The sequence below is a fragment of the Alternaria metachromatica genome (assembly GCF_023757995.1).
Source record: "Alternaria metachromatica strain BMP 0045 chromosome Unknown scaffold_9, whole genome shotgun sequence".
In the NCBI taxonomy this organism is placed as follows: domain Eukaryota; kingdom Fungi; phylum Ascomycota; class Dothideomycetes; order Pleosporales; family Pleosporaceae; genus Alternaria; species Alternaria metachromatica.
In genome coordinates this window covers 519,456-545,721 of record NW_026055500.1, presented here as the reverse complement: position 1 = coordinate 545,721, position 26,266 = coordinate 519,456, and the positions used below count along the sequence as shown (strand labels likewise).

At 53.1% G+C, this 26,266-nt stretch overlaps 8 protein-coding genes and 1 non-coding gene across 9 annotated transcripts; 3 read left to right on the top strand and 6 right to left on the bottom strand.

The window, feature by feature from the left end:
- Nucleotides 1–1,391: 1,391 nt before the first annotated feature.
- Nucleotides 1,392–1,804, top strand: J4E83_004991 (uncharacterized protein; the record flags this gene model as incomplete). The annotated part of the gene is made up of 2 exons (XM_049331914.1): nt 1,392–1,477; nt 1,528–1,804. 2 exons carry the CDS (start codon nt 1,392–1,394, stop codon nt 1,802–1,804), a joined length of 363 nt encoding a protein of 120 aa, XP_049189009.1.
- Nucleotides 1,805–2,986: 1,182 nt separating this feature from the next.
- Nucleotides 2,987–3,075, bottom strand: J4E83_004990. Its single transcript has one exon. It is a non-coding gene; the product is annotated as a tRNA-Asp (tRNA).
- A 408-nt stretch (nt 3,076–3,483) lies between these two features.
- On the bottom strand, nt 3,484–5,203 carry J4E83_004989 (uncharacterized protein; the record flags this gene model as incomplete). The annotated part of the gene is made up of 2 exons (XM_049331913.1): nt 3,484–4,964; nt 5,014–5,203. 2 exons carry the CDS (start codon nt 5,201–5,203, stop codon nt 3,484–3,486), a joined length of 1,671 nt encoding a protein of 556 aa, XP_049189008.1.
- A 1,164-nt stretch (nt 5,204–6,367) lies between these two features.
- Nucleotides 6,368–7,441, bottom strand: J4E83_004988 (uncharacterized protein; the record flags this gene model as incomplete). The annotated part of the gene is made up of 2 exons (XM_049331912.1): nt 6,368–6,762; nt 6,811–7,441. The coding sequence occupies 2 exons, from the start codon at nt 7,439–7,441 to the stop codon at nt 6,368–6,370; spliced, it is 1,026 nt and encodes a 341-aa protein (XP_049189007.1).
- A 511-nt stretch (nt 7,442–7,952) lies between these two features.
- Nucleotides 7,953–10,209, top strand: J4E83_004987 (uncharacterized protein; the record flags this gene model as incomplete). Its single annotated transcript, XM_049331911.1, has 3 exons — nt 7,953–8,261; nt 8,307–9,653; nt 9,709–10,209. The coding sequence occupies 3 exons, from the start codon at nt 7,953–7,955 to the stop codon at nt 10,207–10,209; spliced, it is 2,157 nt and encodes a 718-aa protein (XP_049189006.1).
- A 339-nt stretch (nt 10,210–10,548) lies between these two features.
- Nucleotides 10,549–14,376, bottom strand: J4E83_004986 (uncharacterized protein; the record flags this gene model as incomplete). The annotated part of the gene is made up of 1 exon (XM_049331910.1): nt 10,549–14,376. One exon carries the CDS (start codon nt 14,374–14,376, stop codon nt 10,549–10,551), a length of 3,828 nt encoding a protein of 1,275 aa, XP_049189005.1.
- Nucleotides 14,377–14,776: 400 nt separating this feature from the next.
- J4E83_004985 (uncharacterized protein) lies at nt 14,777–16,420 on the bottom strand (the record flags this gene model as incomplete). The annotated part of the gene is made up of 2 exons (XM_049331909.1): nt 14,777–15,906; nt 15,955–16,420. 2 exons carry the CDS (start codon nt 16,418–16,420, stop codon nt 14,777–14,779), a joined length of 1,596 nt encoding a protein of 531 aa, XP_049189004.1.
- Nucleotides 16,421–17,589: 1,169 nt separating this feature from the next.
- J4E83_004984 (uncharacterized protein) lies at nt 17,590–18,418 on the top strand (the record flags this gene model as incomplete). The annotated part of the gene is made up of 2 exons (XM_049331908.1): nt 17,590–17,701; nt 17,760–18,418. 2 exons carry the CDS (start codon nt 17,590–17,592, stop codon nt 18,416–18,418), a joined length of 771 nt encoding a protein of 256 aa, XP_049189003.1.
- A 235-nt stretch (nt 18,419–18,653) lies between these two features.
- J4E83_004983 (uncharacterized protein) lies at nt 18,654–23,456 on the bottom strand (the record flags this gene model as incomplete). The annotated part of the gene is made up of 7 exons (XM_049331907.1): nt 18,654–18,924; nt 18,978–20,908; nt 20,975–21,756; nt 21,807–22,320; nt 22,377–22,603; nt 22,662–23,190; nt 23,244–23,456. The coding sequence occupies 7 exons, from the start codon at nt 23,454–23,456 to the stop codon at nt 18,654–18,656; spliced, it is 4,467 nt and encodes a 1,488-aa protein (XP_049189002.1).
- Nucleotides 23,457–26,266: the final 2,810 nt, after the last annotated feature.

The following is a 26,266-nucleotide window of genomic DNA, read 5'->3' as shown; positions in this document are numbered from 1 at the left end:
TGGTGGGGTGGGGTCGCAAGGCTCTGTGTAGGATTGCGAGATAGCGAGGCAGAACGGCTGACCTTTATGCGGGTCGCAATGCAGCTCATTTATGTCGCTCGATTGGATAAAGCCTTGACACGTATCCCGAAAAGCGCCACCAAGCAAGCAAATGCGCTCACCGGATTTTGCAGGAGGACTTCTCCTGCTAGGCCATACTTTGATCATGTCGGCTATGCAAACTCATCTATCGTATTAGAGCGACTCCGTTGTACTACATTGGCACATGCAAGCATCTCTTATTCTTTTTACACGGGCACAATGGTGACACTTGACCAAGTGACATCGCCTTCGGCTCAGAACTATCCGCTAGCATCAGAGTGCTATGCACCAGATGGGTTTGATCGTACGCTTTGTGATGAGGCTTTGACGAACGAAACCGAAACGTTCTTCTGTAAGACTGGCGGTGACCTTACAGTCTTATGGAAAGAGGAGCCTCAAGGTAAGCTTTATCAATACTGCCATTGAAGCGCAGACCTACTTTGATTTGTAGTAACACAGAGCGAAGGTCTAATCTTGGAGAGCAACCTGTCAAGCAATGACTTGGAACAAGAATTTCTTAAGACTGTACGTATTTTTTAACAATGTCAATACACATCTAACTAGTAAGAAACCACCGGTACCACATGTAACCCAACTCTTGTAAGCGATTCGCGACTGAATCTACAAGCTTAAGTTGAGCGCAGTCAGTATCATAACACAACGCTTCTCCTGGGGACAGCTGTCAATAACGGAGCTCGCATTTCGCATCTTGTCTGGTCGATTAGGGATATTTACCCCCTTCATAGATATCGTACGCGCTTTCGGAAGGAAAGTTGAAGATGACCAGCGCGCACGGCACACTTTCTATGCAGCCAGGTTTAGCCAATGCCTGGAACTATGCTACAATATGCGCTACGTCGAGCTGAATGGGCGACAGAAAGGCCATCCATGGTCATTGCGCCAGACTGGTGTGTATCACAAAACGCAGTTATCTGGGCAACAGTCCACCTGGGTTGTACTACAGCCATCTAAGCACGCACGTACAAGCTTAATACCGTCCCTCGAAAAGAATGACGCGGGAAACATCACATGTAAAGCTCCTAATTTACACGTCCATTTCGTGTTCCTGTACTCCGGTATCAAGAATTGGCATGCATATGTCGAGTATATGGAAGCACAGCTAAGACGATACGTGAGCTATGGACCCCTAAGCCAATATACAACACACTGCTGATGCGCACCATAGGAAGAAAAGGCAGTGTCTTCGCACCTAGACACACCCGTTCACTACGACCACACCGTCCTCTTCTCAGACATCCAATGTCTAACAAAGCTCAAAAGCAGACTATCAACATCCACGGCCGCGGTAAATGGGCAACTCAAAGTCCTGCAAGGCTGGAATCGCCAACATACCCTTCTATGTGGCACGAGAAGCGCATGCGACGCAAACAACACAGTCGCGCACCTGAAGATCGAGATCGAGCACACGCAAGACGCATTCCGCAGGCTGATGCGCAAATCAAACGAGTACAGGAAGCTACTGGACTCTATTCTCACCACACGAACGAATGCAGCTCTCCTACTCTCCATTACACACATGCAAACCAATATCAACTTACACCGCGCTACGACAGACCAAATGCACACACATACTATAGAGCTCGTGCGCACTGCCAAGGAAGGCCATCAGGACACCATGAACGTCAAGACGCTGGCGCAAATCGCTACTTTGTTCCTCCCCGCTACGCTCATCGCCGTAAAGAACCCATTTGTCTGCGTGTAATGAAATGCTAACGATGGACAGAGCCTGTTCAGCTCCGAGATGCTCATACAGAAGACTGGATCGATCTCGTTGCTGGGACTGTATTTTGCAGTCACGGTGCCGTGCGTACTTGCGACACTGGGGGTCATGTTGGGTGTGCAAGGCGGGAGGTGGAGGCGTTGGATCAGGGCGATGATGGGGAGAAGGAGCATGCCTTGAGTCGGCATGCTGAAAGGCGTTTCGCGAGAATTACCTGGGTAAAAGTGAACTTTCGCATTAGCTGCAACGAAATCGTATCAGCTCGTTAGTATACTATTCCAATAGCTTCCCGGACATGTTGTAGATTAGGAGCTTGGTTATCTCGATACGTCCACGAGTGCCTGCGTTTGACAGCCGGGAAAGGTTGCCGTCCATTGCAGACAGCGCAGCAGTGCCGCGTCTTTCCAAGGTCGACGATAACTATTTTGATACAGCGATGTCGAGTCAAGTCTGTCATCCACTGGAACTATAGATCGATGCGCCTTCAGTGATGCAATCATGACTGCTTCGCGACATGCGCAGTGGTCAAGCTGTCGCGTAGGTGATGGTTGGGGACTCGCGGTGCAGACGGCCAGGCGGGACACCTCCGGGGCTCCCGCAACATCGCGCTGCCGCATACCTAGGTACCTAGCCCGCCCCAATAAACCTCACGAAGCATCCGCACAAATCCAGATTGAAGAAGCACACGTATAACCCAAGAAGCGCACGTATTTAGTCCCCAAAAGCACCATCTAAATAGCGTATCCCTAGTGTCCAGCATGTTCCGCCTCGCCTCGCTGCCATCCCCAAACCACGGACCAAAACCCCCGAACACCCTTCTCAGCAAAAGCAACATACAACATTCCATGTACATAATACACTTCTTATGCACCCTTAGACTACAAGCCCTCTGCATCTACTTCCCCTAGCTTCCGCGGTCTATTTTCGAGGCCGCAGACCCAACCGAGCCACCAAGACAAAAAACAACATTTGACATACCGCATACACTTGCATGCACAAGACTACTCCAACACTATCCACTATCCACTATCCACTATCCACGATGCCTAGCTTCTGCGACGTGCGAAAAGCATGTATCTGATCACTAATCACGTATCCATGCCACGCCATCCACCAGGACCGTGGGTAGGTAGTTACGGGGAGGTAGGAACAGCAAAAAGGAAGCTCTCCAGCGGGGAATTGAACCCCGGTCTCCCGCGAGTTGTCTTTTGCAAGATGACAAGCGGAAATACTGACCACTATACTACTGAAGATTGATCAACTTGATAGCTGAGTAGGTGGTTGATGGCAAACCTCAAAATCTATGCGTATATATCCTTCGACATTTGCTGTGCAGTGACATTGGCGTGTGCTTATCCCCCACAGGCAACCCATTCAACTCGCTCCTAGATGATGACGTTGTTGGGACGGTGAAAATTTGTGTGGTGGGGGTCTTTGGGCCGCGGCGGCGATTGGATCCGACTCGAGTCATCTGCGGAACCCAAATCACAGCACAATGTCAAGTGCAGCACTCCAACAACGGTCCACTGAGCGGCCATCTATCCTTTGGAAAACATCGCACTCATCACACAAATGAAATTGGTATGCAAATAAAGTATGGTGATATCATTTAAATTTCCATTCACATGTCCCTCAAATCATCCTATTCTTCTCACGCACGTCTAAAACTGCATGCTGCCCATACCGAGACCCCTCCTGTAAATTGTTCCGGTACCAGTGAAGTTACCAGTCTGCGTGACAAAGTTCTCAGTGCTGCTGAAGTCCTTGATGTGTCCGAGGAGAATCTCCAACATGCGGTATGCAACACCAGGAGTGTAGCCAGGCAGCTCGTGGCCAGCAAGACGGGCAGTGTAGAACATCATGCCGCGCTCGGCGGTCCAGTAGCCTTGGTAACCAGCACCCGCAAGCGCACCGCCGTTGTACTCTGGGTGGTAAGGAGCGTACAGAGGGGTGGTGGGGTACTCGGAGAGACCCTGGGCGCCGTTCCAGGTCATGTTCTGGATGGCGAAGAGGGTTCCGTTCGTGCTGAGGAGCATGTCGAGGTCGCCGGAGCCAATGATGGTGTTGTTGGTGTACTCGATGACGCGCTGGAGGACGCCGTTGTTGGCGGGGCCGGGAGATTGGTCGGAACCTTCGTCATCGCCGTTGCCGAAGACGTTGGTGTTGGTGCACTGGAGCCACTCGGTGCTGACGTTGGCGTGGAGTGCCATCTTGACGTCGGTGCGGTTGAAGTAGATCTCGGCACCTGGGGGAGAGTAGTCGCCAGTGTTGACTATGCCGAGCTGGGAGTACGGGTGCGGGCATGTCTCGGTGATGTGGTAGATGTTGAAGCAGGGGTTCACCTCGAGGATGGCGGAGTAGAAGTTGTCGAACTGGTCGCAGGTGTAGTTCTCCGAGCTGTATGGGTCGGGGAGAACGGGGAAAGCGCCCTGTGGTGGGGGGAAGGTGAAGTACTTGTCCATGTAGTCGGTGTAACCGCACTCCTTGTGGTGCTGGGTGATCTGCTCCATGAACGTGTCGTTCAGGAAGAGCAGGTTCTGCCAGAAGTTGACGAATGGGAGAAGGACAACCTGCTGCTGGATGGTCTCGTCACCAATGATGGGGTCGTTGATGGAGATACCGGCAAGGTTGAAGTACTTGTCATCGTCGGCAGTGATGAAGCTGTCGGCAATGTAGGGGACGTAGTAACCAGCGTAGGACTCTCCGGTGATGTAGGTCTTCCAGTTGTAGAGTCCGAAGAGATCAACGAAGCTCTTGTAGAAACCACGGAACTGATTGCCAAGCTCAACCTCGTCGGTGATGTTGGGAGTACCTTGCGAGTATCCAACACCCACGGGCTGCTCAACCCAGAGCATGTTGGTGAGGTTGGTCCATGAGTAGGGGTTCTGGACCGGGGCGAGAGTGCCAGATTCCCAGGTGAACGGGCCGTTCTCCGTGAGGAAACCGCTGAGCGAAGAGCATCCTGGGCCACCGTTGAGCCAGATGACAACTTCCTCAGGGGTCTGAGCCTGGGTGGAAGGGAAGAACCAGAAGAAGAGCTTTCGCGTCTCCTCCGGATCATCCGAGATGGGCAGCAGACCAGCGTAGCTCTCGCCGATGTCGAAAGGAACCTCTGGGATACCAGTACCGTTGACGGCGAAGGCTATTGGCTTGTTAGTCCGGTGTATCACAGTATGGCAATGAATACTAACACTCAGTCTTGTTGGTCAAGAAGAAGCTCTCGGCACGCCTCTGGATCTCGGGATGCTTGAAAGCCTCTCCCGGCATGCGCCTCTCGACAGCAGGCCTAACCTTCTCAAACACACCACGCTTGTGTGGCGAGTTCCCAGCAAGAGCTGTAGAAGCACACAGCAAAGAACCAACCACTGAAAGGAGCTTCATCTTGGAGTTGACTGATGAAAGCGGCTGTGAGCTGGCACGGAAGAACCGGGCCCAAGGCGAGTATTTGAACGTTTACTACGTGACGGCATTGCGGTATACAGACCCTTGCGCTTACCCCGGAAGAGCAGGAGGTTGGCGGAGGCACCAGCAAGGCTCGGTAATAAACCTCGCAAACGCCACTTTCCGGGTCGTGCAGGGCCTGCTATCGCGTTGAGATTCGTAGCCGAAGGGCGAGCACCAACGAGGTATGCGAGATGACGCAGTGCAAACAGAAGCACAGCCTTAGGCACCTTCCTGAAGCAGGACTATACGAAGATTAGACCGAGACTTTTGCATGATGTTTGGCGTTGATTCGCCGCGGCTCTGTTTAGTGCATTCATTGTGCCCAGACCAGCTCAGAGTGTAAGCCTCGGAAGCGGATGCTTGTCGAGGCTTGGTCAAGCTTGTGGAGCGATGGACGATAGCACGGTTACCGCAGGTACGTGGACGACGACAAGCGGTATTTTTTCCGTACGTCTTCGTAAAGCGAATTACGAAAGATTCAAGTAGCTATCGCATGGCGGTGACCGTGATAGTGACGGTGTTGGTACCGCGCCGCGTGGGCGCGTCATCAGGCCCAAGTTCAACCCGACCAAGCGGGCCGAAGCTTGTTAAACTTCAGGGTACTGTTGAGGCGGGGAAATGAGAAGTCAGCAACACGAGTTACGGAACTCAAGATCAAACGTCATGGGCCGAATGCGAAGTCTAAGTATTGCGCGTTTTTGAGGTTGTTAATGTGAGAAGGGCCACGCGGGCGAACCGAACCATTGCTGACAGTCGCGTGTGCGGTCGTGGCGGTGTTGCCCGGCAAGGCTGTGCTATGGCCAGCCCTTCTTGTAGCTATCCCTTCATCGTCGGTACCCGAACGCCAACTCTAGCATGTCGAAGTTGGAACGATGCGCATCGCAATTGATGACCAACCGAAGGTCTGCAGGTGTTGGACTTGACATCATTTCGTTGCCCAAGACATGTAGTGGCCTTTGGCATGCGGTCGCACCTCGTGAGGCGCTCGCCATGAACAAGGCGCCATGCGCCACCAGGCGCCACCAGCGGTCGTCCCCATCTGACTACATGCGGGTCGGATAGCCTGGTTTCTATCTGGCTTGTCTATCCTGATAGTTGGTCCTAATTGTCCACAGGTCGCAGGAAGTTCATATCATCGAGTAGCTCCCTAGCATCTTCTGCCTTCTCCTCTTCCTGCTTGTCTGCGCCCACGCCGATGCTCAGATCTACCAGTCCGTCTGCAGGAGGCGAGAACTGGCGCAGCTTGACGCCGCTTTCAGTAAAGATCTTGGCGGTCTGGTCGTCCACGAGGTAGCCTTGGTTATAGACCACCTCACTGATACCGACTTGTGTTATCTTGACGCTGCAGGTCAAGCAGGGACAGGTGTTGCAGTATAGGATGGCGTTTTCGCCGATGCGGTCGCGGCCGGCTTCGAGGAGGGCGTTTTCTTCGGCGTGCAGACAGAGGCAGGTGGAGAGACCAACACCTCCCTGTGCGGCGTTGTTGCAGCGGGGGCCTGTATGTTGTTAGTCTATGTCGTGGGGATTCCCGAGTGTGAACGTACATCCGCCCTCGTTGCAGTTGGTCATGCCACGTGGGGTACCGTTGTACCCGGTGCTAATCACACGCTTCTCCCGTACTATGCAGCAACCGACTCGTCGCTTCATGCAGTTGCTCCTGCGCGCTGCCAGGTCTGCCAACTGCATAAAGTATTGATCCCAGCTTGGCCGTACACGGGCCTCGTCCATGAGATCCAGGAAAAGTATAGCACTGCGCAGGGAAGCCATGTCGGACGACGAGTTGAGTAGCTTCAGCTGTGCTCTCTGACAGAGGGCGCTTAGGCCTGTTCTGGGAGCAAATAAGTGCTTGTCATTGCGTAGAACGAACTCCTCGAGCGTAGGCGGTGTGTGGTCCGTGGCAGCACATCGGGCCTTGAACCGCTGCCATCGCACACTGACAGGCGCGTCGACGCTGACGAGGAGGAAGAAAGGACGCCTGAGGAGGGCATCAACGACCGTTTCGTCCCATATGTCCGTTGTAACGAATCGTTCTCTCCATCTCAGCGTGACGAAGTCGAGTAGCGAATCGATGTTCGGGAAGGTATGCTGTGCGTCTACGGACGACTTGACCGGCGAAGGAACACGTGTGTTGGAAGCTGACTTCTCCTCTGGAGGCGTCTCAGCAGTTCGGGCCATGCGTAGGCGGGTGAAGTGGTGCTCCTCGACGAGGTACGAAGCTATCGACGACTTGCCCGCGCATATTCCTGTGCTCTGTCAGCCTCGTCTCGTGTAATCTCGGACGGTGCTTGCCTCCGCACAATCCAATAAGCATAGCGATAGATGTCGTCCGAATATGCTGTAACCTGGGAACAGCAAGGGCAGACTCGTGGATCGAATCTCGGGTTGCTAACAGCGGCTAGGCGCGTGGTCGGCTGCAGGAACGCGTCTAGCGTGGCGGGGCCTCGCCCAAGACTCCAGGGCTGGACCCATGACGGCGCGCGGGGTGAAGCGTGCGGCTGCCTCAGCATCACTGGGACATTCACTGTCACATGCAGCCGCCCTTGATAGCTGCACGTGTATTGCTTCTGCGTATGACTGCCATCATCATCGCCTGCTAGAACACATCCCCTGCATACTACATCTCCGCCTCGCCACGCATCCTCACTCCGTCTCATCGCAACCCCACCACCTACTGTTACAGCCCACCATGTCCACCCTCAAGTTTGCGCCCTGGCTGAGTGATGTCGACGTCCAGTTCTATGCCGCTCTCGCACACATTAAAATCAACCATGACAAACTCGACGATTCCGCGCGCAAGGTGCTCGGGCTGTATGAAGTCCGCCCTGGAGAGCACTCGTCGCGATCTATGCGAGTACAGATACACCCGAATGCGCTGACATCGGACGATACCCCTCCCACATTCTGCCGGGCCGAAGGCATCATCAAGAACTGCAACACCATAGAAGACTACAAAAGTCTCGATCGCGCCGCCATACTCGAGCGATGCGCCCAAACAGTACGTCGTTCATCTCTCCCTGCGATCGAAACTGACGCGGCATAGATATGGGACGCCATCCACGACGGCTCGATATACGAATGCCCCTCCCTCCTCTCCTCCTTCACAGCCATCATCTTCGCCAACCTCAAGAAGTACAAGTTCACATACCACTTTGGCTTCCCCGCCATACAGTCAGATCCACCGTGGAAGCAGATTGGGGAGGCAACAAGGCTACATTCTAGGGAGACTACATATTTGGTAGACGCGGTGCAGACGTGGCGATACAGCTCGGACGTCCGCCAAAGAGGCTTCTTCTTAGCCAAGCGCATACAAGGTGGCGGAGATCCAGAGGAGAGGCCAAAAACGCCCGTCTCACCCTTGGAAGAATTTGGATACACATGGTCTATAGGCAGACTGGAGGCCTACGAGAAGGGTTTCTTCGACAAGGTGGATAGCAAAGATCGCTTCATATGTTTCGCCGACCCCTCCACATACGAAACCAACCCCGGCTGGCCCCTTCGCAACCTGCTCGTGCTGATGCGAAATCGGTGGCACCTAAACGACGCTCAAATCATGTGCTATCGCGACACCCACACACGACGTGACCACTCCAACTCGTTGATCCTACAGCTACGGTCAGACCCAATACCCGAGGCAGCGCCCACCTCCGAAACACCAGACACTCGCCCACAGACACCCAAGCTACCCAAAGTAACTGGCTGGGAACGGACAGAATCAGGCAAGCTGACCTCGCGCAACGTCGACCTCTCTGAATACATGGACGAGCGCAAACTAGCAGATCAGGCTGTGGACCTCAACCTCAAGCTGATCAAGTGGCGGATCGCTCCTACCATCGACCTGGACGTCATCAAGAACTGCAAGTGTCTGTTGCTCGGAGCGGGAACATTAGGCACCTACGTCTCAAGAACGCTGATGGGCTGGGGTGTCAGGAAGATCACATTCATCGACAACGCCACAGTTAGTTTCTCGAATCCCGTACGACAGCCTCTCTTCAACTTCAACGACTGTTTACAAGGTGGTGCAAAGAAGGCCGAAAGAGCGGCAGAGGCTCTGCAAGAGATATACCCCGGTGTCGACGCTCAAGGGCACGTCATGGAGGTACCGATGTTGGGTCACCCAATGACCGATAGCGCAAAGACAAAGGCCGAGTTTGAGAAGCTACAGCAGCTCATCCGCGAACACGACGCCATCTTCCTGCTCATGGACACACGAGAGAGTAGATGGCTACCAACCGTCATGGGAAAGGCCTACGGGAAGATCGTCCTCAACGCCGCACTAGGCTTCGATACCTACGTGGTCATGCGTCACGGTCTGAAGACAACGCAAGAAGGAAGAGGAGAAGTAGAATTAGGATGTTACTTCTGCAACGACGTCGTCGCACCCGCAGACGTAAGTCCTCTCATCACACTCTACTGACTACACACGGCTAACCCCAATAAAACAGTCCCTAAGCAACGCAACCCTCGACCAACAATGCACCGTAACCCGCCCCGGCGTCGCCCCCCTCGCCTCCTCCCTCCTCGTCGAACTCCTCATGTCCATCCTGCAACACCCCTCCCAAGCCCGCGCAGCACCCCCCTCCGTCCAACCCAAAAACAACACACCTCCCGCACCCGCACCTTCACACCCGGCTCTACCACCACCCTTCCAACACCCCCTCGGTACAATCCCCCATACAATAAGAGGCTACTTATCCACCTTCTCGAACCTGCAAGTCGAAGGCAAACCCTACGACTGCTGCTCAGCCTGTAGCGATAGGGTGCTCGATGCGTATAACAAGGATCCGTGGGAGTTTGTTGCCAGGGCGCTGAATGAGCGGGGTTGGGTTGAGGAGATGAGTGGGTTGAAGGAGGTGCAGAGGAAGGCTGATGAGGCGGCGGCGGATATGGATTTCGAGGAGGAAGAGGATGAAGGGGGGTTGGATGAGGAGGGGGAGTTGTTGTGATGGGATGGAATGAGAGATAAGAGATGGATTCAACATCAGCGTTTTTCCTTTGTAGTAGAATACCCTGTTATTATGTATATGTAATTTTCGAAATGTGCATATAGAGACGTGAACATGTAAAGATGTAAATGCATTAATACCAGCAAAACTACAAGATACCGGGCATATACCATACCAAGTAGCCAATCGAACAACAACACCGCCCAAAAGCCCCCATATCTCATCCAAGCCCATCCAATTACCCACCCCCATGTCATGCATATCCGCCCTTACGTGTATCCAAAGAGTCCCATCGCCATATCTCTGTCGCGATACACATATCTCTAGATAACAGTATGGTCACAAGAACGCAGGCGTATCCTCCCTAACCAACACCAACCCACCCCTCAGACTCTGCTTTCCCGCACTTCCACCCGGCGACAATGCGTTCTCACTCTTTCTCTGCCTTAGAAACTTGTCGGCCATTCGCTGACCTGGTGTTACATTGCCATCCCTGCCTCCGTTCCCAGGGCTTTCACCGCCAAGCACACTTTCAATACCCCTCCCAACAGAAACTCTGGTCTCGGGATACGGTTCCTTACTCATAGCCAACGAGCTGGTCGAAGTTTTCAGTGTTAGTGCTGGACGACGGAGCTCTGAGCTAGGAAGTGGAGAGTAGTTGTCCATGTCTATGACGGCGGGACGACCTGTATTGTTGGTGCCGCGGAGGTCGAAGGCGCTTCGTGGTCTACGAGCGAGTTTCTCGGGGGACATGGGCCGTAATGTTGCGCGGATACGGGGACGGAGGGGCGTTACTATCTCTGCTGAGCTGGCATTCTTCTTTGCCGATGGTGTTTCAAGGGTGCGAACGTTGGTGCTGGGTGAGTTACGGCGGGGCGTACACAGTAGTTGCTGGGAGTTTGGTCGCGTTGATAGACCTAGTGGGGAGATGGCGGAGCTTTTGTGACTGCGGAGGGACGGAGGAGTGACATTCTCCTTACGCGCGGGGCTCCTCTTTAGGGTGGTGATTGGCACGCGCTGTGTAGTTTCGTTCGTGGCCGGGGCAGATGTATTGGTGGTAGCTTTGGGATCAGGTGTGGACTTGGGCGAGGATTGGGATTTGCCCGGCGCAATTGTCTCGGTGGCCGATCCAAGGACGTTGCTACTGGCGCGCCCACCAGCATCAAGGAAAGGGAACCGGTCATTTCTTGAAGGCAATTCTGGCGTTTCAAAAGCCGGGCGCGATGTAGATGCGTGGCCTTCGGGTGTTGACAGTAGATGCTGCCTGTTCGAAAGAGACCTCGATTCGGGCTGAGAGTGTTTGATGAGCTTTTCAGTATCAACAATCTGTCGAAGTGGGGTATGATTGCCATCGCGAGTGCTGATGTGCGACGAAGACTTCTCCGCGTCTGGCTTCGCAGCACGTGCGCCACCGTCATCGCGACGCTTGAGATCTTCTGCGCGGATAACAGTTGTATCAGCATTCTCATTTGTATCTTCGGCATGCGGTCGCGGCGTGGAAACATCGAGTGATCCCCTAAGAACGACCGTCGTGTCTTCATGTTCTGTATGTGATGTACGGCTCGAATCTGGTCTGACTTTCTTTGATGGAGTGGTATACCGATCATGAATCCTCAGATCTTCTTGACTGGTGAGCTCCATACCAGAGATCTCATGCGACAGCCAAGCTCTCCAGTCACGACTAGTTCGAGTAGGTTCGCGCCGATGAGGAGAAGGCGTGCCTACAACGTAGCTTCTTATTGACTGACTAGTTGAAACGACTGCCGAGCCGCCGTCCTGAGACTGCTCAACCTCACCAGGCCCTCCGAAAGACATGACACTGTCATTAGGAAGGATGCTGACGCCATCTGTGTTTCGTGAATAGATGCTGGGAGACATTGGCGTCATGGCAGTATGAGAAGCTGGTGACACGGATACTCTGGGCGAAACAGGCAGTCTTCGTGGGAATTGACCAGCCATGCCACGAGCGCCCGGTGCAACTTCTTTGTCATCTTGAACAGCTGGTTTTGTGGAGTCATCAGTCCGTTGAACAAACGATGCGACATCGTAAGTTCTGCCAGTTTCACGCGGGAACTGGACGTGCTCTGCCCCATCCAGAGGAGTCTTCCAACGGTCTTTAGCTCTCTCTACACGCTTCTCAATTTGCGATGTCGTTGGAGTAAACATCTGGACGGCGCAATTGCGCTCAGCTCCATCACTATCGGTCTGTGTATCATCAGACTCAGGCGTGCTGCCCGACGAAGGCATCGTTTCCTCTCTTCGATGTACTCCTTTCGTGCCATCGACACGACTGGTAGGGCCTGGATCAGGAGATGAATGTTGTCCGATGGGTGTGACTGTGCGGATGGTGGATCTGATCGCCCGTCCAAAAGATCTGATCGTGCTGGTCTTGCTCTGAGTGCTTTGGGATGTGGCCGGTCGTCGTGATGGAGGTCGCTGTTCTAGATCGATACTGCTACGAAGGTTTCGACTTCCACTGGAATGCAACTCTCGTGTATGAGAGAACAGCTTGGTAGTACTGGACTCAAAAACATCGCTTTCTGCGCCTGGTGTTCGTTTGGCCGGGCTTGAAGACTTTTGTGATCTTGACGATCCTATCTCTTTCATCAATGCAGAAAAGACGCGTTTGGGATCGACAGGCGTAAGTGACTCTTCGGTGAGGATCTCCATGGGCATGGGGTCGCGGAAAGCGGCGAGAGGTGGGAGAGGCAGAGACTTCCTTCTCGAAGCACTTGTAGATGCCGCACGGTCTGCCTCGCTCCCAATACTGTCTTTAGATTCGTGGATAACAGTCATGCGCTTCATGGCGCGTTGTGTCAGCGTGTCGCTGGTGGTAGTAGTTCCCCAACTTGTAACTCGGGAAGCTGATACGTTCGCAGCATTAGCTTCGCTATGAAGACTCCGATTACTCCGTGCACTTCCAGTGCTGTTGCTTCTGGATCCAGATCGTAGAAATGCGGGGTAAGCGCCTTCAAGTGACGGTGTCCGAGCACGAATGCGTTTCAATGTTTCTTCATTAGGCGGAGGAATACTCAGTCCGTCTTTCACGGTGGGTGGACTGTAGTGCGCAGTATGGAAGTAGTCGCGACTGGCATCGATCTGCTGGACAGGGAGATTGGTGGACTTGCCCGACGTGCGCCGGAAGACCTTCTTAATCTTGCTTTTGAGAGACCCGGAGAACGATCTCTTTTCCTTGATTTCCTGTGGTGGCACGAAGTCGCTCAAGGCAAGATCCACCGTCGACTCGTCGGGTGTTTGCTGATAATCCGTAGAGAAAGACTGCGCTTCTGACGCGACACGCTTGCCCTTGTCCTTCCCTTTGTCTTGACGTTTCTTGAAGGGCGCTAGAAACATCGACGGTTTGTGCTTCACCGCCTTCTGCTGGAAGTCTTGTAGATACTCATCTCGTACTTTGTCAAGCGTAGTGTCAGGTCCAACTGTGACCGGCATACGCGGGCCTGCTAGTGGTGACGGCCGAATTGTTCGAGATGGTAAAGGTATGGGCGAGGGTTCTGATACCGGGCTAATGCTTGCTACTGGTGGCGCTGTAAGATATTTGGACGGCGGCCGAGCAATCGGCGAGCCGGTCTGAACACTACTTGCGTAGTACATGGAACGCGCCTTCCGTATCTGCTGCGAGGTAATCGAGGACGAAGCACTCTGTCGGAATGACTTTGGTTGGGAACTCGGTCTAGCATTTTCGCTGAACGTGATCGAAGGCTGCGTCGATAGATACCGCGGTATGGAAAGCGACCCATGAACGCTGGGAGTAGGATAAAACGGCGGGAATTGCTCCGTGTTCTGTTCCGTAGAGTCTGCTGAAGCTTGTGACAGGCGTTGTGCACTTCTCGTCTGCTCGGCAGTCGGACGCTGCAAAGACCGGAAGCTCGAGTCGCGAGGTGGGAAGTGGCTGCCCTGCGAGGTGAGAGACTTGCGGCTGGCGTTGCTCTTCGATCTCGCCAGCTCGACACTGCGCTTTGCGTTACGGTCTGCCGCATCTTGAGCTTGCGCACGAGCAAAGGCAGCAGTGGCTGCAGCTAGGGCCTGCTGTTTGATCGCATCTAGATCCAGCGGCTCGGCGATGGAAGTGGGACGTTTGTGGACGGTCGAGGCAGACTTGGACCGGCGGAGTCGGGTGCCTGCATCGCTATTCGCACGAGCAAGCATCGGAGTGGCAGGATAAAACTGTGGTTGCTGGAGTAGTGCGGTAAGAGGGTGCGGCCAACTTAGCAAAGCAGTGCTAAAGACGTGTTGACGGCATGTAGCAGAAACAGCGGTAATGAAGCACGACCAACGGAATGGTATGAGGGGTGATGCATTCGGACATGTGGGAAGAAAGACACAACAGCCAAATGTTGTTGCGGCAGTTGCAGTCTTGTGCGTTACTGCTTATGCTGAGGAAGAAGCGGCGACTTGAGGCCTCGCATGGCAGGAGATACCGCTGTCTCTGGAACGCGCCTTCCCGGGAAAATATTACCATTTTGATAACATGGCATGTGCCCCAAATTCGAAAGAAAGCCTTCGCCATCGGGCATGAGAAGTCAAATTGTCTGCCTGTATATTATGATCATGGCAAGTCTCTATGCCTGGCGAGTTCCTCGCGGTCCAGCGCACTCGTGCGTATCTCTTCCTCGTCCGCGTCATCCACCGGCACATAAGACGGCTCTTTATCCCCCACGTCAATATAATTCGTCACAACAGTCATGAACGCGAATACCACAACGGAGGTCAAGAAAGGTAAACCAAGCCAGGCGCCGCCAAGACCAATACCCACCTGGAACAGCTCGCTCAGCAGTGGGCCCGCGATCATGGCGCCAATACTTTCTGCAATCGCAATGGTGCTCATGAGCTTGCCAATATCAGGACTCGACTGACCGCCCACAACATGAATGGAAACAGATCGCATTGCAGCGGTGTAGCCAGTTCCCATGTTGTAAATGAGAAGCCCAATGATCAGAAGTGAAGGATGCGCGGCAATACCCATGACGAAGAAGGCAATGGTAGTAAAAGCTATGGATCCGCGTGCGATCCAGAGATCGGCCCAGTGTGCAGGGAATCGCAGCTTCTTCAAGAGGAAGAAGTTTGCTAGTGGGATCAAGATAGTGACAGCCACCAAGTTGGTGGCTGCGCGGAATGAGAGCAAGTAGGCGGCCTTCTTGATCTCCCAGTTGTAACGCTTTGAAGCATAACGGACCAAGAGCGAGATGCACTGTCTGCCCAGTCTATTGGCCAAGAACGTAAGGACGACCAGGCTCAAGGTCCAATCGCTCCTCAGGAAGTGCACTGCATCCTGGAAGTTGCGGAGTTGTGCTCGCAGCGAAAAGTGGCTGGTTGTAGGCGTGGGCTGTAGCTCGAAGACCTGGTCTCCGCTGTCCTTGGGTTCAGGCAGATCGCGCAGGTGCAGCGTCTCGGGGACGAACAAAGCCACAACAACCCCCATAAGCTGTATCGCTAGTGACAATAGCAGAGGCAGCCAGTTCCCGCTCTCCATCAGCCTCGCTGCCATTATCGGTGCCAGCATTTCTGCAACAAGGACACAGGCCGTCAGGTATAGGAAGACCGTCGTTCGCTTTTCTGGAGGTACGATGTCGGAGATCATCGTTACACCGATAGCCATGGCTACGATTGGACCGCCGCCGATGATCGTGAAGGCGCTCGAGAACCACGTCAGCTGTAAAGGGAGAGAATTGAAGTAGGCTACCCATACGTTAGCATATGTACAAGATTCGTGCAATGCCGTCTTACTTATTATCATCACCCAGACGAAGGCAAGGTCCAACCCGACCAAGCTTGCTGTGACGATCCACTTCCGCCCTACTTTGTCTGCCCAAGTGCCATATGGTACAGCCAAAAGAATGCCCGGTATCGCGCTGAACATGTCCTGCCAGCCAAAAATGGTGGCGAGTCTCTGCTGCACCACATCCACCTTGCACAGCTGCTCTGGTATGCTTCCGTCGCCATCGATCACCGAAGGGTCTTGTTCGCGGTAGTACTTGAGACATAGATTCTCCTCAAATAGACGTGTCAGAGGTGGCTCGGCAAGGTAGGCACCCACATCGACGACTGCGACGATGATGAAGATGAGCACTACGAGGAGTACCCATGGCTTCTTGGTCGATTTGTGCGGTGGAAGAAAGTCCGGTTCTGTCGGGGTTAAGAGGGCCTCGTCTTCTTCGAGGGATTCTCGTGGTAGATCCAAGTGTAATGCCATTGCGATAGCTCGTCAACGTACGGCGGGAGGAACGAAGGGGGGCGGGTATGTGGCTGACGCGCATGCCAATGGCGCGACGGTAACAAAGAGAAAGGACGCAAGGAGCAAGCTGCAAAAGTCAGTGATACCTATCGTTAGCTGGATATCATCGTGAGAGTGTTCATGGGTTCGTAGGGCGCGCTCTGGAATATGAGACGGCCCCGGGGCTGTGAAACGAGTCCGCGATTACTCTGGGCATCCCGACGATCTTTCCAACGCCGAGTGTTGTGTCGCGTCACGGACACGGCCGGGGTTATGTCAGCAGCGAAGTTTAGCCGGTCAGATAATACCCCGCCGCCCGTCTTGATTACTCCGCGAACAACACCATACATCAAGATTCTGTTAGGTCCAAAGTTTATTGCTGAAATAGTTTCGGTAATTATTAGTTGGTCGTATGGAGGGACCGACATTGACACTTGAAGAACGCATTTGACTCAGATCATTTTTCGCACACATCCTTCACTTTGCTACGTCTCTAAACCACAGTCTCCTCAATGCAAGATTTGTCGTAATATCAGACAGAGCTTTGACCGAGACTCGGACGTTTGTGAATAACCGGCTTTCTTAGAGCGTTTGCTATAGTCAGTCGCATGCATCATTTTCTGCGGAGCGCTGCCGCACCGATTCTATGTCAAACTGGACCTGATGTAGTCCCCTGACTTGACGTGAATGAGGATACAAACGGCAATGAGAGAATTCTTTCACATGCAAGTGGCCCCTGACGTCTTCTTTGATATACTGATAGATCCTCATGAGCACACTGAACGCAATTGCTGATTAAGTCGGGTACAAAGAGGGCTCAAGTGTGCGTTTGCCAGTGGACCATCGCTCTCACACTCTCAACTATACTGGATATGGGCCCGTTGGTTATATATCGATCGCGTCATCAGTCTCCTCCTCGCCTTTGACTTGGCCTTCTCCTTTACCTTGAGCAAACGCTTTTGTCACAAGGACATCATGGCAGGTGAGCTCGTGTCTCGGACTAGGGCCATATATAAGGATCCTTTACCACCACTAGACTTGGACTCCTTACCTACACCTCAAGGCTCCACCGCCTGACATACCTCGCTATATCATCATCTTCCTTCCTATATCGGAACCACCACCCAGAAGCTATACACACAATAATCATGTCTAGCTCCAACAACCCCAACACCACTGGCAACCTTCAAGTCCACGGATTGGCTCATGTCCGTGTACCCGATGACGCCAACATCGCCGTCTGGCACATCCTTTGCAATGGTAATGAAGTTCACTCTCCTCATTGTATCCACCAACTCTAACTGTGCCATCTCTTTAGGCCCTTTCACCGTCGACATCGCCGCCGAGTCCAGTACACCAGAAGCCAATCCCGGTCGCCCCCAGTTCCTTAAAGGCATCACTTTCAACGCCGAAAAAGAAGAAGAATGGAACAACACCGTCCTTCCCTACATCCGCCTTCTGACTTTCACGGTCGCCTCTACCACCGACACCTACTTCATCGGCGATATGCTGCAAGTCCTTCCCGACATCGACAAGAACATCCTCAAAGTCGACATGAACGGCTTTCACTGGTTCTCCGGGATTACCGATAATCGGAGTTCGAACCCATATCTCGCTCTCGCTTCAAGTCTACCTGAGCTACAAGAGATGGATCTCACCTTGCATACGTCGATGGTTACAGATTCGATGTTTGGTGAGCGACAGCTTCAAGAGTTAGAACGGGTGGATCCTGAGAGGGCTAAGAGAAGGGTGACGAGGTCGGTTGCGGACATTGTTCGAAAGTACGGGATGAAATCCATCTTCGACAACAAGTCGCTGAAGCACCTCCGTCTGGTGTACATCAAGAGCGACATGGTGGCCGCCTACACTGTCGATGGCAACCCCGAGAATGTCATCGCCGGTATCAAAAATTGGTTGATACAAGGCTTCAGGAACCAAGGCCAGGAGGTTGTGGTGGAGCTTTCACGTGCGTCTTGATTTATGTGGAGGATTTGGAGTATGATAGTATATATTATGGAAGTGTGATACCATGAAGACCTCTTGGCTTCTTCATAAATATAGAGGTGGAAACAAATAAACACAGTCTGCTATGCCCCAACGCCTTTTGGCTCCGATGTGATGACAGGAGGAAATGTTTTGTATACCCGCAGATATGTGTGCAAAGAAAAGACTCGTCACCCCATTATCATTATGTATTGTCCAGTTTGTTTGTCTATCGCGACGCGATGTTTATCGCATCGTCGTCGGCATTGTCTACGTCTCCTCCCCGTGCGGTGTCTTCGTATAAGCTCTTGAACCAGCTTCCTTGGCGGTCCAACAGCTTGTGCGGGCAGCCGTACTCGACGAGCTGGCCCTTGTTCATGACGACGACCTTGTCGAAGTCGAGGATGGTGTCGAGCTTGTGCGCGACGGTAATGAGGGTGTGGTGTGGGAAGCGGGAGCGAAGAAGGCGTTGGACATGGGCGTCGCTTGCAGCATCGAGACTAAGCGTCGTTGTTAGTATTGAGAGGGCGGGATGGGATGTACGATGACTTACTTGCTGGTGGCCTCGTCCATGACGACCACGGTGGACTTGTCCTTCTTGAGCATGGCGCGCGCTAAGCAGAAGAGCTGGCGCTGTCCGTGCGAGAAGTGGAGGTCTTCAACCTCGACATCTAGCGGATGCGCGTACTTGTCGACATCGCCCTTAGACACAATGATGTCCCAGAGCTGGACGTCTTTCAGCGCGGCCATGATGGCCTTGTCATTCGACTCTCTCAAAGGATCGGCGTTAAGGCGGATCGAGCCGGGCAGTAGATACGCGTCCTGAGGTAGGCCGATGAGGCGACTGCGGATGGTTTGACGAGGAATGCGGGTAAGAGGAACGGAGTCGATGGTAATGCTGCCAGATGAGAGCTCGACCATGCGGAAGAGTGAGAGCACTAGCGACGACTTTCCACTACCGGTGCGACCAACGATGGCGACCTTCTCACCAGGGTTGATGGAGAGTGAGAAATTTGAGATGACAGGCTCACCGGTTCGGTGGTATGCTTCAATGCTTCTGAACTCGATCTTGCCCGCGCTTGGCCAGTTGGAAGCGGGAATGTGATCTTCGCTCTCATGGTCTTCCGCGATGGCATCGGTGGTGAAGTTCTTGATCCTAGCCACACTTCCGATGTGTGTTTCTAGCTGAGTCCAGAAGGAGATGAGCAGCTTGATGCTTTGAGAGAAGAGTACGACGTTCAGTAGTGCAACACCGACATATCCTGCGCTGAGCTTTCCCTTTAGTGTGACGACGAGGACGATGAGAATGGTGGCAACAGCTGCAACAACGAGGTCCAAGACAAGCGTCAGCCATCGTTGTGCCGCGAAGAGAAGGTAGAAGGGACGCTGGCTGCGGTCAAGCAGCGCCTTGGCTTTCTCTTCGACGAAACTCTGCCACCCAAAGGCACGAATAGTCGCCAAGCCTTCCAGTATCTCGTTGAACTGAGTGTAGAGCGGCGACTTAGCTTCTAGATCGAGGAAACGGAGTTGACGCGACGTGCGCAAGTAGAACTTCTGTACGAAGAAGACTGCGACAATGACGACAGGGAATGAGATGGCTGCGTAGGGAGCCGCGACAGCGATGAGAACCATTTGTCCGATGACCAGAACGAAAGTGGCGAAGGTGTTCAGTGCAGCGACTGGCAGCTCCATGTCGATTAACATGAGATCTTGGCTGAACCGATTGAGCGTCACTCCGGTATCGGTGGTGGAGAAGAAGGACATGGGCGATGCGAGCACTGTATCCAGCAGCTTCTTGTGGAATGTGACACCGGAACGAGGCACCATCGTGATGATGAGCTGCCAGCAACTGACCATGAGGAAGAAGAGAGCAAGCCCACCAAGCATAGCGTAGATACCCAGCCAGTAGCCGAGTCGCTCGTTGGGGTTGTTCTCGTTGTACTCCGCCCACATCTTCACCCAAACTGTTGGGAATGAGATACCGAAGATGAAGATGACAATGGAGATGATGAAGATGATCGTCGGGATCCAGCCCACAGTGCTGATGTAGTAGAGGTAGATGGCTGTGTCTCCAGTGCGGCGGTTCGCTTCCGCTTGGACGTCGTCCTCTGTGAGCTGGGTGTCGCTGACTTGACGCTCAGTGTATCGTGGTGGCTCTTCGTAGAGGTGCTTCTCTGGGCGGTAGTCCCAGTCGGCGCGTCCGAGATCAAAGCCTGATACATAGCCTCCTGACTTGCTTAGCTTCTCGAAGGGGCCTTGTTCCGAGATGCTACCGTTGCTGTCGAGAGAGACGATATGATCACAGTAGGGTAGACGTTTGGCTGATGAGGATGCAACAAGAACAGTAGTTCTGCATCGCTTCAATAGCCCCTCATAGCCGAAGAGGCTGTGCCAGATGCGGTTCTCAGTCTGGCCATCGAGACCGCTAAGGCAGTCATCGAGGATGATGATGTCTTTCTGGGCGTAGACTGCTCTGGCAAGCGCCTGGAATTGTACAGTGGTTAGTAATGTCCAATCAAGAAAAGAGGGGTGAGTGTTGGTGTGTCTTACAATTCGTTGGCTCTGGCCTCCGCTCAATGCGATACCCTTGCTGCCGATCTCGGTTTGATCACCCTGGGGTAATTGCCGGAGGTCTTCATCTAACGCGCAGCTCCGAACAACCGATGAGTACCACCGATGATCGAATACGGCTGCACCGATAATGCTCTCCTGCACTGTGCCGTTCACATGCCATGGGGTTTGGTCGCACAAGGCGATCCGCAGGGAAGACACCTGCAGGGAGCCACCCATGACGGGCAGCTCTCCTAACACAGCTTTGAGCAGGGTTGACTTTCCACACCCTACCGGTCCCACGACCATGGTAATCTTCCCGCGTGGGACGATCATGTCGATGTCCTGCAAGGTACCAGAGGGCTGCTTGACCGGGTCCCATCCGAAGTAGCCGTTCTCAATTACGATAGCCTGAGAGCCGAGCGCGCTGAACTCCTTCACTTCAACAGAGCCGCGGCTCTTTTGAGAAGTTTCGGATCCCTTGATCGACTCACCTGCGAACAACGACGTTGTGCTGCCACCATAGATGGAAGGGAATCTGCGCTGCTCATCTCTCGGAGCTAGTGTCAAGAAATCCTGGATTCTCTTGAACGACCCCACACCTCCCATGAGCGAGGAAAGTGCCATGATGAGAGACCCTAGAGGCTCAGTGAGGAGTGTGAACAGCGAGAGGGAAGTGAAGACGGTGGCGGTGTCCAGTGTGCTTTGGCCGTCGCTGTTTTGTGCGATGACTGAGAAGACAGCAAACGCCAAGATGGGCGAGACGATTGGCGAGATGTAGGCTATCGAAAGTCAGTGAATGAGGGGAGTTTGTGCATGATACAGGACTTACAGAAACCCATAGTCCAGATGAGGAGCTTCCTGAACTTCTTGGAGATATTGAGCTCATCGACTCGGAGCTTCTGAAGATCATCTCGTAACACTTCAGTGAGACCGCCCATCTTGACGCCCTTCATCGAGTTGAGCATAGCGTTAGTCGCTGCGATACGCCGTTCTATACCTTCAAGCCAAAGTGCTTGACGTTGCATTACCAAGCTGGTGGCTGCTATCGAGCCGAGCAATGATAGGACGGCAACGCCAATAGGAATAGCGCATGCTGCGCCGAGCTGTCGTTCTAGAAGATACATCGCAAGGGTAATCTCTAGGGTATTTGACCATATCTCGTGACCAGTCTCCATGCCGGTAACAATGCGCTCAACATCAGCGCTCATGAGCGTGATAGAAGACGCAGCGTCCACGTCCGTCAATGTGACTTCTGTCGCTTTGTTGTATAGCATCGAGATGAGACCGCCTCGCATTTGGGTGATAAATCGGAACGTTAGATGCATGTACTGGCCGGTAGAAACCTGCAGGGTTGGTTAGCGCAGCTGTCCACGACATGTTATCCCGGTTATATACTGACTGCGATACCGATGAAGACAATGATGTATGCGCCGATCAGTCCGTAGCCGATGTTTGAAGTTTGCGCTGTGTCTTCTTCTTGTGAGAAGAGGACTGCCCTTTCGATCAAAAAGGGTTGGCAAAAGTTGAAGGCGATCAGGAAAAGTCTGGGTGGCACGACTGCCAATATAGACCATTTCAGGTTTCTCAGTGTCATTCCGAAGAGAGAGTGGGTACCAATGTTTTTGACTATGAGCTCTGGCATTAGCGGGTGTGCGAAAAATGTTCAGACGTGATCATGACCTACCTCTTGCCCATGATGATCCAAGCAAATGATGCAAGTAGTCGGCTCGTAGGTGTTTGTCCAATTGAAAGAGGTCTTCGATGCTCAACGTAGTTGAGAATCCTTTTTTGAACAGCGAGTTCAGCCACCAAAAAGTCGCTCGCTTGTACATGCCACTGGTAGCCTCCGGGGGATTGTTGGCGAAGTCCGGCAGAAGGTGTCGGCGCTTGTCTCTTGCTTCCACTATAGCGAGGAACACCTTCAGCCCCAGACGTGGTCCGAAGACGGTGGCAACATGCTCGAGCTCTGGCGAGAGTCCGTAGCTGCGAGAACGTTCGATATCGAATATGCTTGTGAAGAGGAGATATACTGTGAGGAGGAATGATGGGCGGATTGTACGCATATGTTCCACGTAGGAAAGACATCCCAGCAACAATGCGCCGACAAAGCTAATGGCAGCGGAAGGGATTTCAGCGCGACTGTTGCGGACTGTTCGGTTCGACCAAACGACGAGAAGGGCGAGTTCGAAGCCAGTGAAGACGGCCCATGCTATCTGTGGTGTAATTGTTAGACACTTCAGTGTCAAGCTCGGGATGAAGTACATACCAGCTTAGTGTATAATAGAGTTGACCTAGATACCTTGGTCTCCTTCCACCACAGTTGGTAGATCCTGAAGGGAGCAATAGCTATCAACAAAGACAAAGGTATAATGGAGAGAAAGATCTCCGAAAAGAGGAGAGTGAAGTCGAACCCGCCACGGCACTCAGCGCCGGCGTAGGGACCAAAGGTGTCGTCCGTCAAGGCGCAGTTGCGATCCATACTTGTTGCCATTATGGGCGAGAACCAACTCGTCGACGTTATTTAGCAATGTAGATGGAGCATCGAGGGAAGCATATAGGGAAGGGACTCTTGATACTGTGAGAACCCCGAGAACCCCACAAACGCTTGAGTAGTTCCAGTCCCTATGTTGATCATGTGGACGGGTGGCAGGGTGATTTTTTCTTTGCTTCCCTGCGTCAGTGTTTCTGACTACTCGCGGCGACGGCTTGGACAAGGCGGTAGCATGTTTGAAGATCTTTTCAGACCAATGCTCCGCAATGCCACACAGACACACACCTTTTCTCATCCCCAAGAGCTACTAGTAGCGCCTTACGTATTAATTATGAGCTGAACACGGCTTTCAATCGCCATTTTGATGGCATGAGATTGAGTTGGCTGGCTGAGATCATCGTCATCTCGCACTAAAGCAGATAGCTTGCAGACCCGGAAAGTGATGGTGGAGAATATACCGGTAGTAGAGTGCGTGACTGGCATTTCATAACCTGGTACGGATTTGGTGCATGCAGGTTGCATGCGTCGTGTTGTACACTGTTTGAATGGACAGGGGTATCGCATGGTGTTTGGATTTGGATTAGCCCTGGGTTCCACCCGAATTAGCAGCAACGACAAGCGCCCCTCCCATCACCCTGCGTTCAAAACAGTGTGGACGGCGGCCCGGGAAGAGAATACTTAACCTTAATTACTCTACCACGGTGTCACCTTGGCACCGCTGTAGCGCCTGCTTTGTGGCTTGTGGCTTGGAGATCGGCGCTGTCATGCCGACGATCGCACCCGAAAGGCCGTAGCAGGTAGCGCAGCGACATTGCTGTTGGTTCACCGTGCTCTGAACTAGGGGTGTTGAAAACGTTTGACAGCGGTGTCTTTTCCTATTTTAGCTGTGTTGAGCGCCAAAATAGGACATGCAAAGGTCGAGTAAATATGGCTTCCGAAAAAGGCGAAGACATCGCTTACGGCCGTTCATCGGCCCTTTAGTCATCGTGAAGTGCAAAGTAGCCTGAATTGCTAACGACAGAGGAGCTATTCCTTGACGAGAATGCCATCGTTACTCCAGGTGTAAAGGTGATGTAACAGTCCACTCTCATTGATCCCTGGGTCCTCGTATCCGGGTCATGTACAACACTGGCTGTCCGAGGCGCACCTGCGTACTGGATAAATTCAAGTACGGGAGTCAGGTGCAACCCACGTCATCACATAGACATTTTCCTGTGCATGAAAGCGCGTTCGTGCAGTCTGATTGACCAAGATCGAAACCTCCGCCACCGTGAGGAGAGTGATAGTGAACACGGACCGGTCTGACCGCGATGATATCTCGCATTACCCCTCAATCAAGGATGGTGCAATCCAACAATTAGGTTGGTGACGCGGCAATTATCCAGATGGAAACGGTGTTGATCACCTCAAACACAGACGCTCACGTGCTGAGACATGGGGTGGTTACGGTACCAATCACTGTTATAGACTTGCCAACCCGCCAATGTACAGGCTCATGGTCACTCACACGAAGACTTCAAGCTCGATCGCGAAGCCTAGGAGACTTCAGGCGCGAGAACGAAGCCCTGAAATGGGTACAGTAGGACGCGATGAAATCTGTCAGTGATCGACTGTTCGTAGGCGAAGCTTAATCCCTCGTGGACCGAATAACGGAGTAGCCTCTTTGTTATGACGAGTGATTCGTCAAGATTGCGGATTTGAAAGCCGGCGGAAAGCCCAATCGGTTTCTGAGGAGGTGAAGAAAACAGGCTGAAGGGATTGGTGTCGACGAGCGAAAGGCAGATGGCTGAGCTTGTGTGATGTGACCGCAAAAATGGCACCAGGTTCATGGCAGTGCCGGTATAGGTCCCCATGTTGTTTGGTAGCTTCATTGCACTTGAGTGATGATCGATGCAACGCTGATCGCATACGTTTTGATCGGCCGGTACAGCTCGCGATCAACACTCCAAAGGGCACCGGAAGATTCCACTACTAGCTTAGAAATGCAAGCGTATCCACAGGTGAAGTTCATGGCTTGCGCAGCTCGTACGGGTAATATCAGATTTCTGGGGTACCTGCAGCCATGTTCATATGTCTTGGACGGCTGTCTACCCCACAATAGCAGCTGAATACGACGAGGCTGAGATCTTGTCAAGCAAATTGACGACCGCTAGGCAGGTGAGTTTCGCCGAGGCCTGCTGGATAGTGGGGACAGCATGCAGTGGATGCGCGTTTGTTCACGTGCTCGAGATCCGCGGATCACAAAGGCATTTCGACAGATGGTACGACGTGTGATGACAGTCCTGAAAAGGCATGATCAGTTGCAGGGAAGCCGCACATGAGGATTGAGCTGCCCTAGGGTGGGAGTACCGGCTGCCTGGTAACCAGCGGTAGGATCCGGGTAATCGTCATCCGACGTCGACTACCTGGACAATGTCTTACTATCAGGAGCGGGACCTTGGAAAGTGCTGTGCGCCTTAGAGACGGATCCATCCCACCATCACAGTGTGGGTCTTGAGGGCGTGCTTCGCGGGAGCGGCAGGCGAGACTTCTTGGAGCGTGATGGCGGCGGGTTCAAAAGCCGTTCCGGATATGCACACATGGGAAATGAGAAAGTGGAAGGTGGCGTACAAAGAAAACCATACAGTAGCGCGACTGACAGCGGAACGTGAATCGTAGTCACGGCACCGTGTCATGGAAGCGGCGGAAGCTTCGGGAACTGAGGCTGATGGTGGCAGACTGTTGAACGTGGCAGCGTGAGGCGAGATCCCCGTTGGGTAGCTGACCGGTGACAGCTGGCGGCAAGCTCGTGGGTGCCG